Here is a 13,076-nt window from a genome sequence, read left to right on the forward strand (position 1 = left end):
TTTCTGAAGGCACTCTGTGTTGTCTCTACCTTGGCCAGGGAGAAAACCCGTGTGCTGGAGGGTACAGCCAGCTCCTGTTGTAGGTCCTGCTGGGCAGACCAAGGCTTGTTGAGGGGCAGGCGGGGCATGAAACCGTCCACAGAGGGGTGGCACATCCTCAGAGCCTTCTGCATGCTCTCCTCAAACGTACGCCCCACCGCCATCACCTGAGAGGACACGGGAGAGGGAGAGAGGTTAAAACAAGAAGATAAACAGACAGGCAGGTTTTATTTAGAGTAATCACTCCCTACATCTACTAATGGAAGGTAAACTGAACAGAAGTATGTCAAGATTGAGTAGGCTAAGGCTATCCCTGAATCCCAAATCAACCCCTAGCTCCTACCCCCTAAGCACTACGTGTAGATAGGTGTGAAAGCAATATGGTAGTAGTCCCCTTGAAGTGGCGAGTGTGTGTGTCCCGTACCTCTCCGACACTCTTCATGGAGCTGCCTATCTCTCGGGACATGCCCTGGAATCGGTCGAGGTCCCAGCGAGGGATCTTAGTGACAATGTAATCCAGGCTTGGTTCAAAACAGGCTGTAGTTTTCTCTGACACCGTGTTCTTGATCTCTGGCAGAGGGATGCCCAAAGCCAGCTTGGCTGCCACAAATGCCAGGGGGTAACTTGAGGGAGCATGGAGAGTGAGTTAGGGGAGAGTTGAGATACTGTTGTACTGCAATGTACTGTGATACTGTACTTTAGACAGACCCTATGGGCTCTGGTCAAAAGTAGTGCACTATGTAAGGAATAAGGTGTCATTTGCAACTAGATCTCAGTTCCCCTTCGATATTCAATGTATTTGATGGATGAACATCAATTTTTATTTTTATTTTTTAAGGGGTAGATCAGCTTTAATATTGCAGCTAGATTGTGGCTTCTATCAATGTAATTGTCTGCATCATTTCCAATCCCCCATTACATATATATATATATTTTTTGTTTTGTAAATATATATATATTATTTTAAATATATATATTTTTAAATATATATATATATATATATATATATATATTATTTTAAATATATATATATTTTATATGTTTTCCTTCTTTATTGTTTTCCCCTAACCCTACCACCCATCCCCTAATTGGAGTAAACTAATTACAATTACAGCTGGTTGAGAGAATGCCAAGAGTGTGCAAAGCTGTCATCAAGGCAAAGGTTGGCTATTTGAAGAATCTCAAATATAAAATATATTTTGATTGGTTGAACACTTTTTTGGTTACTACATGATTCCATATGTGTTATTTCATAGTTTTGATGTCTTCACTATTATTCTACAATGTAGAAAATAGCAAAATTAAAGAAAACCCCTTGAATGAGTAGGTGTTCTAAAACGTTTGACCGGTAGTGTATATTTTCCTTCCATTTTTGACGCATTAATTCTGCGTGGTTACAGGGTTAAAACAGAAACCAACTCAAAGGTTAACAGTTTAGGCATTCATTCCGAGTGGTTAAGGTTATGGCTATGGTTTGGGGAAGGCTCTGCAAACCAACCAACCTCATAACATCAAGTATTCTCACGGCTTGCTAAAGCATTTTCAACTGCCGTAGCGCAGTGGTCTAACCAGCGCACTTTGGCTCCAGGCATCACGAGTTCGCGCCCAGTGCTGGGCAATAATTTTTATTTTATTTTGTTAGTGCCGAGGAAGGCATATGTCGATGTTCTCAGGACCTTTTCAAGTGTCCGAAATTGAGCTCTATTTCTAGTGATCAGGCTGGCCATTTGTGAGGCAGAACAAGCGTCTTACCCGGTGGCCTTGGATGCAAGCGCAGAGCTGCGTGAGAGGCGAGCGTTGACCTCTATGATGCAGTACTCTAGAGAGCCAGGGTGAAGGGCGTACTGGATGTTACACTCCCCCACGATGCCCAGGTGACGCACTACCTTGATGGCTGTCTCACGCAGCATGTGGTACTCCTCATTGGACAGAGTCTGGCTGGGGGCCACCACAATAGAGTCACCTGGGGGGAGAGAGAGTGGACAAACAGACCAATGAGAGGATAGAGTGGAAAGAATGTGTACCACTTGCCGTGTGGTAGCAGAGAGAACAGTCTATGACTTGGGTGGCTGGAGTCTGACAATTTCTAGGGTCTTCCTCTGACACCACCTGGTATAGATGTCCTGGATGGCAGGGAACGTGGCCCCAGTGATGCCAAGCAGTTGCCATACCAAGCGGTGATGTAGCCAGTCAAGATGCTCTCAATGTTGCAGTTGTATAACTCTTTCAGGATCTGAGGGCCCATGCCAAATCTTTTCAGCCTCCTGAGGAGGAAGAGGCGTTGTTGTGCCTTCTTCACGACTGTGTTGGTGTGTGTGGATCATGTTAAGTCCTTAGTGATGTGGACACTGAGGAACTTGAAGCTTTCAACCCGCTCCACTACAGCCCTGTCGATGAGGATGGGGGCGTGCTCGGCCCTCTGTTTCCTGCAGACCATGATCAACTCCTTTGTCTTGCTGACGTTGAGGGAGAGTTTTTTGTCCTGGCACCACACTGCCAGGTCACTGACCTCCTCCCTATTAGCTATCATGTTGTCTGTCTCGTCGGCTGTCTCGTCGTCTGTCTGTCTCTCTCTCTCTCTGTGTCTGTGTGTGTGTCTGTGTATGTGTAATACCTGTGTGAATGCCGAGGGGGTCAAAGTTCTCCATGTTGCAGACAGTGACACAGTTATTAGCGATGTCCCTGACTACTTCATACTCCACCTCCTTCCAACCCATTAGAGACTTCTCCACCAGGATCTGACAGCTCATTGCCAGGGCCTACAGACATACACACACACACAGACAGGCACACACACCAGTTAGGACCAGGGCTGTGTTCAGTAAGCACAAAAAGAGAGAAAACTGTCTGAAATGGAGCGAAACAGGGAGGTACTATCCAAACTTGTCAAATAAGATTTTACTACATTCATTTCATTTTCTTAATAAAAGCTTGTTTTCGTTTTCTATTTCAAAACTTTTTGTAACAATTTGCTACATTGTGACCGCCTGAACACAACCCAGCATTCATGATTAGGCTAACACTGAATTGATCTTTGACCGACTGAGTAGATTGAGTAGACTGTTCATATGGCCCATCCTAGCCTGATTGAATGGGTCTTGTACCCTCATCAAGTCTTGTACCTACCTTCCGAGCAGTCTCCTCCAGCTTGTCCTTGTTGGCACACAGTCCTGAGCCCAGTCCACCCAGGGCATAGGCAGAACGCAGCATGACAGGGTAGCCTATCTGATCCGCTGCCGTCAGGGCATCTGCCACCTATAGGAGAAACAACGTCATTACATTACGCTACACTATTCAACTCTGCAACTTACCAGACCTGGGTTCAAATACTATTTGAAATAATTTCAAATACTTTAGCTGTGCTTGATTGAGCTAGACAGGCTTACCGGACCACTAGACAAGTCCTGGAACTGCAAACGCTACCCATTTGGCACTCTGGGAAGGTTAAAATCAAAATATTTCAAATAGTATTTGAGCCCGGGTCTGCACCTTACACCTATAAATGCCTACACCTGGGTTGAATCTCAAATGTCTTTCCTCATGTCCTTTCCTCATGTCCTTTCCTCATGTCCTTTCCTCCGTCCTCTCATCACCTTGTTTTCACAAAAAGGAGAGAGGATGCAAGGAAAGAGGGAAGACTTTTGAGATATACCCCTGATGTGAGGTTGAGAGCGAAAAACTAAATCAGAACATTGTTGTTGATGTTGCTTTTGTTTGTCCAGAAGCCTCACCGTCTCGACAGCGAAGCTGGGAGCGATCTTCTCGTTGATCTCGTTGAGCTTGTCAGCGAACAGCTGTCTGTCCTCAGTAGCCATAATGGACTCTACAGGGGTCCCCAAAACCTTCACCCCATACTTCTGCAGTACCCCACTCTGGAACAACTCCACTCCTACACATACAGACACACACACACACACACACACACACACAGACAGACATAGAGACACACACACACAGGGAAACACAAACACACAGGGAAACATGCACACACGTGAGCAAACATATGGGATAATGCATGTGACTTTGTGTGTTCACGAGTGTATGTGTAACAGTCAGGTAGAAGGCACATATATTCACAAACATACACCTCCACCTCTGCACTCACCACAATTGGGAGCGATCTGTCCTCCAACGGGTAGCAGTATACCGCCACACACACCACCCCCCACCAGAGTATGTGAGCAGAGTTGAGCGGTCGGAAATCCTGCTCATCGCTCACGGAGCGGTGCGCTGGCGCTCCATGTCCTTTCCAACCGCTCTACTAAAAACCGCTCCTCGGTCACAGGAAAAACAACTGCCACTCCAAATTCGCTCCATTCATTAAAATCACAATTTAACCAACACCCATCTATTTTTGTGACTACCTGGACCTACCATTTGGTTTTTAAGTATTGAAACCAAACCATATGATTTGAATGAAAAGTATTTTAATAAACATGAAAAGAAGCGCTCATCATTTCAAATAGGCTACATGTTGTATTAAAACAGCACATAAAACACTAAATAGGTCAGGAGAAGGAACTAATATGAATTATTTAGGCTACATTATTAGCCTATTATTTCAAAGCTATAGCCTACAAATAAAGAAATTGTGAAGCATTTGCGAGCGCGACACACTAGGCTGGCAGGAACATTAAACGCTCAGCATTTAAACAACATTTTGTTGTATTCAATAATTATAGTCTATAAATTGTGCATACAGGCTGTGACTTACTTATTAGAATTAAATAAAAATGAAAGGAAAAATGCCTTATTAGGCTTAGTGCCTTTGAATTCACGTGTAGAAAACGATGGTCAGAGTCTGGCTTCAGGCTCATGCGATGGTGCCTGGAGAGCAGGCCAGCAGCGGAGAATACCCTCTCCGTGCATGCAGAGCCACTGGGGATGCTAAACACCCTTTGGGCCACTCTTGCCAGGCTGGGCAGGGATGCAGAGTTGTTTTTACATTTTTCTATAGGTAGGCCTAAAGGGTTTTAGGCAAAATAACCCTATCAAAACAGAAAGCTCCTTGAAAGAGGTAATATGTCAGGCCTACTGGGCCGAAATCAATGATAGCCTATCGTATAGATAATAGAACGAAAATGAATTAAACTTAAGAGATCCGATTGTTTGTTTATAAATACTTTTCTACAATGACACACTTCGTTCCTTTCTGTTAGCATGTGCACGTAGTCCACCATCATGCTTTCGGGATACGTGTCTTTTCAGATTCCACAGTGATTATTTAGTTGTGGACACCACATCACTGCACTCCCTCTCTTGCTCTTGGTCCTCCTCTTTGTAAGTCACCTTGATTTTGCACCTGTGTGTTTTATCAGGATCTTTATGAAAATATTTAGCGAATTCCATCACAGAAGATAAAGCAAGAAGCTATATCAGCACACAGTAGTCTACAAATGTAAGCTGGGCCGGGCATGGCCTGAGCTCGTGAAGTGAAATGACTGCTACTGGAGCGGAACTGGAGCGAAATTGGAGCGGGCGAGAAGGCCAACACTCCAGCCTTTGGGAAACTCGCTCTGCGCTCCAGTCAAATTGGGCACGCTCCAAACCAGCTCCGCTCACATACTCACACACACACACACACACACACACACACACACACACACACCTAACTCACCACAGTTGAGAGCGGTCTGTCCTCCCATAGACAGCAGGATGCCGTCAGGTCGTTCGGTCTTGATGACCTCTGTGACGAACTGAGGCGTGACAGGCAGGAAGTAGACAGAGTCAGCTTGTTTAGTCCCCACCTCGTTTGTCTGCACCGATGCTATGTTCGGATTCATCAGCACCGTCCTCACGTTCTCCTCCTGGAACACACACTCGCAAGGAGGGAAGACACACACACACGCAAAGAACATACACACACACACACACACACACACACACACAAGGGACACAGAAATGTTGATGTTCGTTTTGACTGACACATTTGTGGAGATTGTCATACACACATAGCCTGGTCTCAGATTGTATTCTCTGCTATCATGACAATGACCATAGGAGTTGGCTGTACAGCACAAACAAACCAGGCTAAAAAACAAGGCAAATACAGTGCATTCGGACAGTATTCAGACCCCTTGACTTTTCCCACATTTTGTTACATTACAGCCTTATTCTAAAATGGATTAAATAAATGTTTATCCTCATGAATCTACACACAATACCCCATAATGAAAAAGCGTAAACAGGTTTTTAGAAAATTTCGCAAATGTTTTACAAATAAAAAACAGAAATACCTTATTTACATCGAAATTGAGCTCAGGTGCATCCTGTTTTCGTTGATCATCCATGAGATGTTTCTACAACTTGATTGGAGTCCACCTGTGGTAATTTCAATTGATTGGACATGATTTGGAAAGGCACACACCTGTCTATATAAGGTCCCACAGTTGACAGTCCATGTCAGAGCAGAAACCAAACCATGCGGTCAAAGGAATCGTTCGTAGAGCTCCGAGACAGGATTGTGTCGAGGCACAGATCTAGGGAAGGATACCAAAAAATGTCTGCAGCATTGAAGGTCTCCAAGAGCAAAGTGGCCTCCATCTTTCTTAAATGGAAGAAGTTTGGAACCATCATGACACTTCCTAGAGCTGGCCACCCGGCCAAACTGAGCAATCGGGGGAGAAGGGCCTTGGTCAGAGAGGTGACCAAGAACCCGATGATCACTCTGACAGAACTCCAGTGTTCCTCTGTGAAGATGGGAGAACCTTCCAGAAGGACAACCATCTCTGCAGCACTCCACCAATCAGGCCTTTATGATAGAGTGGCCAGACGGAAGCCACTCCTCAGTAAAAGGCACATGACAGCCCAGGGACTGGGAGACTAGTCAGGATCGAGGGAAAGATGAATGGAGTAAAGTACAGAGAGATCCTTGATGAAAACTTGCTCCAGAGCGCTCAGGACCGGGGTGAAGGTTTACCTTCCAACAGGACAACGACCTTAAGCACAGAGCCAAGACAATGCAGGAGTGACTTCGGGACAAGTCTCTGAATGTCCTTGAGTGGCCCAGCCAGAGCCCAGACTTGAACCCGATCGAACATCTCTGGAGAGACCTGAAAATAGCTGTGCAGCGACGCTACCCATCCAACCTGACAGAGCTTGAGAGGATCTGCAGAGAAGAATGGGAGAAACTCCCCTAATACAGATGTGCCAACCTTGTAGCGTCATACCCAAGAAGACTCGAGGCTGTAATCGCTGCCAAAGGTGCTTCAACAAAGTACTGAGTAAAGGGTCTGAATACTTATGTAAATGTGATATTTCCGTTTTTTATTTTTAATACATTTGCAAAAATGTCTAAAACCCTGTTTTTGCTTTTTCATTATGGGGTATTGTGCGTAGATTGATGAGGGGAAAAAACGATGTAATTAATTTTAGAAAAAGGCAGTAACGTAACAAAATGTGGAAAGATTCAAGGGGTCTGAATACTTTCCGAATGCACTGTACATGTGAGGCTCTGCTTCTTTGTTTGTTGTAAGTAACTATTAAATGTTTTATTAACTTTTGGACAAGCTTGATCTGATCTGGTTCAGCCTCTCCTGACTGGCTCTCCTAGGCCCTCTCACCTTCATGGCTTTGACAGCCTGTGATCCAGAATAGTCAAACTCCCCAGCCTGACCAATAGACAGACCTCCAGACCCCAGCACCAGCACCTTGGAAACCTGCATCAAGAAAAACACAAGGACACATTAATAATACAGAATTAGCAGTGCTTGACTTGGGCAGGAGCTCACCGGAGCGGAGTACCAACACCTCAAATGTTCTACTGCTCGAGTTCCTACACCTCTTATAAATATTAGCTCAAAACTATTGTGGAGTTCCTGCACCTAAATATAAACAGTAACAGCACCTAAAATGAGTACCGACACCTATTTCAATACAAGTCAAGCACTGAGTATTAGTACATACATATTAGTATGTTTATGTTCATATAGTGTACATCACAGGAGGTTGGTGGCACCTTCATTGGGGAGGATGGGCTCGTGTTAATGGCTGGAGCAGAATCAGTGGAATGGTATCAAATACATCAAACATATGGTTTCCATGTGTTTGATGCCATTCCATTCGCTCCGTTCCAGCCATTATTATGAGCCGTCCCTCACCAATGACCCTGGCATTTCTAGCGCCATGCTCTTACCAACTGAGCCACGAAGTAGAATCGCACATGAAAAATGCACACTGATTTTTGGCCCTCTATCTTGATGAAGTAGAATGATTTTTTACTGTGTTGTACATTTCATTAGTTAGTATCTTACCTGAGTCCTAGGTGGGATAGCAGGCTTCTTGGGCATGACTGACACAATGTTGGCCTCCTTCCCCTTCTTTATCAGGGATATGAATGCATCAAATAGGAACTGCAAAAAAACAGAGTGAATTTTAACTATGAATCACAGAAAGGATAGTATTGTCTGACTTCCACTGTGGACTGTCCATCCTCTGCAGCAAAAAGCCTGTCCACAACAGGGGCTTATAATGGATGCAGTGGTGTTTTGCAGTGATCATTGGTTTAATTGTAGCCGTTTGTAGAGCAGCTTTACCTCAGTGTCTGTAGGTCCTCCTTTAGCCTCTGGGTGGAACTGAGCCGTGAAGAACGGCTTGGTGTCGTGCATGATGCCCTAGGACACAACAAGAAGATACAACAAACTTAGTCGTTCAGAACTTTGTAAAAAAACATAGCTATAAACTTAGTTAGAGGGTTCACTTCATCTTTATTTAACCAGTATAGTCCATCCATTCGGTAACAATGTTTGTTTTCTAGGTAGTACGGAGCTAAGTCAAATAAATACAACTGAACCTAATCATTCAAAACAATCATGCTGTATCTATCACAAAACCCAAGAGTGTGTTTCGTGTCGTCGGTGGCCTATGCTCCCTGAAGAGCGATGTGCCCCCTAAGTAAGAAATTAAGAACACAAAGCAGACTTCGTTGGTTCCGTCGTTGGCGTTAACAAACAGCGGGCTCCATCCAGGTGGTAGAGAGGTGCTGTCAATGCCGTAACCATGGTTCTGGGCTGTGATGAAGGCCTGGCCCGTCATCACATTGAGTACAGGCTGGTTCTGACCTCTGGAGAACAATAAAAATAATTACAAAATTACTTAGCATCCACAGACTTAGAGGGCCAGTTTCCCAGACCCAGATAAAATCTACTCCTACACTAAAAAGAATGCTAAATAGAGTATCTCCATTGAAAGTGCTTTTCAGTCCAGAATTAGTCTTAAACTAGGTCCAGGAAACCAGCCTTTAGAGTTCTAATATCTCTTCAATTCCCCTAAGGTAGAGGGTTAACTTCAACAGAGCAAGACCCTAATGATGAAAGAATCAGCTGGCAAGAAGGACGCTAATATGTGTCCTGCAATTAGGGCTGTGGTGGTCATGGAATTGATCAGAGAGCCTTCAAAAGGGGGGCCGCAAGCCGCCAGTTGCCCATCCCTGGGTTATAGGGACAATAGAGCCCTGAGTACCAGGCCATTAGCGACATGATGATAGTTGGGTACGACCAACGCATGTCCAGAGTGCATAAGAGGAGAACACTGTGACTCAACGGTCACATGGAATTTTACTGCGGTCATGTCTCATGACTGCCGGTAACATGGTCACCGCAACAGCCCTACCTGCAATGCATGTGTAGTTTACCTGTTACCCATGGGCAGTTTGTAGGACTGGGCCCCTGCAGCCAGTGCTGTGATCTGGTTGCCCATACAGATACCAAAGATAGGCTGTGGCCGGTCACTTTCCAGGACCTAGGGATGAACAATACAGCCAGGGAGGTGGTAAAATTATGGGGAATAGACCAGAGGGAGAGCAATAATAAGAATAATGTAGTCAAATTAAACCACTTTACAACCAGTTTACAAGTAATCAAAAGGCGGCCAGCACTCACTAATAAAGTATGACTTAAATGTATTTTGAGCAATCACAACACAGACGTTGCTCTGTAGTGCAATGGGCAGCTGGTAGTGGTACCTTGCGGACATTCTGTATGAGGTCTCCTGCCAGAGAGGGATCGCCAGGGCCGTTGGAGATGAACAGGCCATCATACTCCAGACTCATCAGGTCCTGGTTCCAGGGCACCAGATGGACCTCTGCCCCACGCTACAGCACACAGACAGACAGAGAGACAGACAGAAGACACTTTTTATAATCAATTCTATTCATGCTGCTATTAGTGACTAGCCCAGGGTCAGTATCTAGGGTACTCTAAAATAACATATTTCAGTCTTTATTTCACACTCAAACCCACAGGGTCATACTGTAGTCTAGGGCTGACCCCAATTAGTCGACTGTTTGGTCGTTAGGCTGTTGGTCGACTGAGATTGTTTTAGTCGAGCAGTAACAAGTATATATATATTTGCGCCCATCTCAGTGAACTAATCCATTGCGGAGGCCTAGACTAAAAGCCCATTTCTGCTTTATCCGAAAATGTGGTCGGAGGCTCCATATGGAGGGTGTGACGCAATTGCAGTGCCTCCAGAGGCATGCAAAGGCCAAATCGAGCTCCGTACCGCATCGCCATGCGCCTCCCAAACATTTTAATGCGGAGGGCTCTATATAGCTCCGCATTGACATGATTGGTTGACGGTAGGTGGGGGCATTACACCCTTTACAAACACAAACTCACTTCCTTGACAATAGCTCTGCACTGCTCTGCAAAGCACAAGAAGTATGAATACCCAAATGCTGTATGGCCAATGCAGATGTTGAATACGTAAATGCTGTATGGCCAATGCAGATGTTGGATTGACCATGCACCCAGACGCACAATGCACTTCTCTCTCCAGAATGCGCTCTCTCCCCCCAAATTATGCACATTCATTGTTTCATAACGTCATTGTGTGAATTGTTTGCGTTTGATTGTTAGTGTGACGAGTACTGAGGATACGAAGAGGTAGGACGCAGACATCAACAATGTAAAGGTTTCCTTAACACTGAGCAAGAGAACAACAAAGAGTGAGTACACGACATGACACTAACAATCACACACAACACAACACTGAACAGTCCAGGGCTATATAGGGGTGGTGATGAGATGATGAGGTGCAAGTGCGCTGGATGTGATTAGGGTGCGTTGGGTTTCCATTCCGGTGTTGCCGAGGTGGTGCGCTCAGACCGGTGGCTCAGTAGACCAGCGAATCAGACGCGCGTCTCCTGCCGGTGGAAGTCCCGAATTAGTTTGGGGTCCAGAACGTCCCCAGCCGGAACCCAGCTCCTCTCCTCAGGACCATACCCCTTCCAGTCCACCAGGTAATGGAGCCATCCCCCACGGAACCTGGAGTCCAGCAGGTCCCTCACCGCATACGCCGGACTCCCGTCAATGTCCAGAGGTGGGGGGGGCGTACCCCGGGGGACGGCATCCGCCAGAGGACCAGGAACCACCGGCCTGAGGAGAGACACGTGAAAAGTGGGTGAGACACGGTAGTGAGGGGGAAGGAGCAGCCGGTACGATACCTCATTTATCCGCCGGAGGACCTTAAACGGCCCCACAAACCGGGGGCTCAGTTTCTTGCAGGGCAGGCGGAGAGGGAGCTTTTTTGTGGACAGCCAGACACGATCACCAGGCTGGAATACGGGCGCCTCACTGCGGTGGCGGTCGGCTTGGTCCTTCTGCCGACGAATGGCCCTCTGGAGATGGACATGGGCGGCATCCCAGACCTGTCCGGCTATGCGGAACTACTGGTCGACAGCGGGCGCATCGGTCTGGCTGGGTGTCCAAGGGGCCAGGGCAGGCTGGTACCCCAGGATGCACTGGAGGGGAGTGAGCCCCATGGAGGAGTGAACGAGGGAGTTCTGGGCATATTCTGCCAGGGAAGAAACCACGCCCTCTCACCCTGCCCGGTCCTGACAGTGGCAACGAAAAAACCTCCCCAGTTCCTGGTTCATGATTCGGCATGATTTGGAGAACCGATCTACGACCACCAGGACTGTGGTGAAGCCGTCAGAACGTTGGAGGTCGGTGACAAAGTCTTTGGATAGGTGTGACCAAGTTCGCTGAGGCACTGGGAGAGGAACTAGTTTGCCTGCCGGGACGTTCCGAGGTGTCTTCGTTTGGGCACATACGGAACAGGAGTTGATATAGCGGGAGACATCAGTAGCCAAGGTGGGCCACCAGTATTCTTATGAGAGAGAATGTAGGGTGCGAGTCATACCGGAGTGCCCTGCCGTAAGGGTGGTGTGCGCCCAGATCAGCAGGCGGTCACGGATCCTGGTGGGTACATACACACGCCCCGGAGGGGCGTTGGCAGGCGCTGGGTCCTCCTGAGCCGACAGGCGGATGTCTTCGTCCACATCCCAAACGACAGGTGCCACAATGAGAGACGGACCCCCCAGATCCTTCCTTTCTCCGGTATGGTGCATCCTGGAGAGTGCGTCGGCCTTCACATTCTGGGATCCTGGGCGGTAGGACAGAATAAACTGAAAACTAGTAAGAAATTGGGCCCACCTGGCTTGACGTGAGTTCATCCGTGTCGCTGCCCGTATGTGCTCCAGTGAGAATCCGGAATGGATGGACTGTGACCTCCAGCCAGTGTCTCCATTCCTCCAGAGCGAGGACCACCGCCAACAGCTCCCTGTCTCCAACTCCATAGTTCCTCTCTGCGGGGGTAAGCTTTTTAGAGAAAAAGGCACAGGGATGCATTTTCTCTGGCTTACCTTGCCGCTGCGAGAGGACCCCACCCACACCCTCCTCAGATGCGTCCACCTCCAGGATGAAAGGACAAGCTGGATCTGGGTGTTTTAGGAGGGGCGCTGTGGTGAACCTCTCCTTCAGCCTCTTGAAGGCAGCGTCAGTCTCTGGGTTCAAGGCCAGCTTCTGAGGCCCACCCTTAAGGAGAGAGGTAAGCGGGGCGGCTATGGAGCTGAAGGACCTGATGAAACACCGGTAGAAATTTGCGAAGCCTAGGAAGCTCTGTAGGCCCTTGATGGTGGTGGGGACTGGCCATGACCTGACGGAGTCCGTCTTCGCTCTTTCCATGAACACCCCCTGAGGACTGATCCTGTATCCCAGGAAGGAGATGGCCTGTTGGTGGAATTCACATTTCTCCCC

General features: G+C 47.1%; 1 protein-coding gene across 1 annotated transcript in view; it reads right to left on the bottom strand.

The window, feature by feature from the left end:
• Window positions 1-13,076, bottom strand: part of cps1 (carbamoyl-phosphate synthase 1, mitochondrial) — a gene marked incomplete at its 5' end in the record, with an annotated part of 125,684 nt that overhangs the window by 89,685 nt on the left and 22,923 nt on the right. The window contains 13 exons of the mRNA XM_084179149.1: window positions 30-206; window positions 464-662; window positions 1,792-2,002; window positions 2,654-2,798; window positions 3,166-3,294; window positions 3,771-3,928; window positions 5,657-5,846; window positions 7,602-7,697; window positions 8,292-8,390; window positions 8,574-8,651; window positions 8,959-9,100; window positions 9,671-9,777; window positions 10,001-10,129. Of these exons, the coding sequence (XP_084035275.1) occupies window positions 30-206; window positions 464-662; window positions 1,792-2,002; window positions 2,654-2,798; window positions 3,166-3,294; window positions 3,771-3,928; window positions 5,657-5,846; window positions 7,602-7,697; window positions 8,292-8,390; window positions 8,574-8,651; window positions 8,959-9,100; window positions 9,671-9,777; window positions 10,001-10,129 (1,860 nt within the window). The remainder of the gene's footprint in view (window positions 1-29; window positions 207-463; window positions 663-1,791; window positions 2,003-2,653; window positions 2,799-3,165; window positions 3,295-3,770; window positions 3,929-5,656; window positions 5,847-7,601; window positions 7,698-8,291; window positions 8,391-8,573; window positions 8,652-8,958; window positions 9,101-9,670; window positions 9,778-10,000; window positions 10,130-13,076) is intronic.

The sequence above is a fragment of the Coregonus lavaretus genome (assembly GCF_964263955.1).
Source record: "Coregonus lavaretus genome assembly, chromosome: 16".
NCBI classification, from domain to species: Eukaryota; Metazoa; Chordata; class Actinopteri; order Salmoniformes; family Salmonidae; genus Coregonus; species Coregonus lavaretus.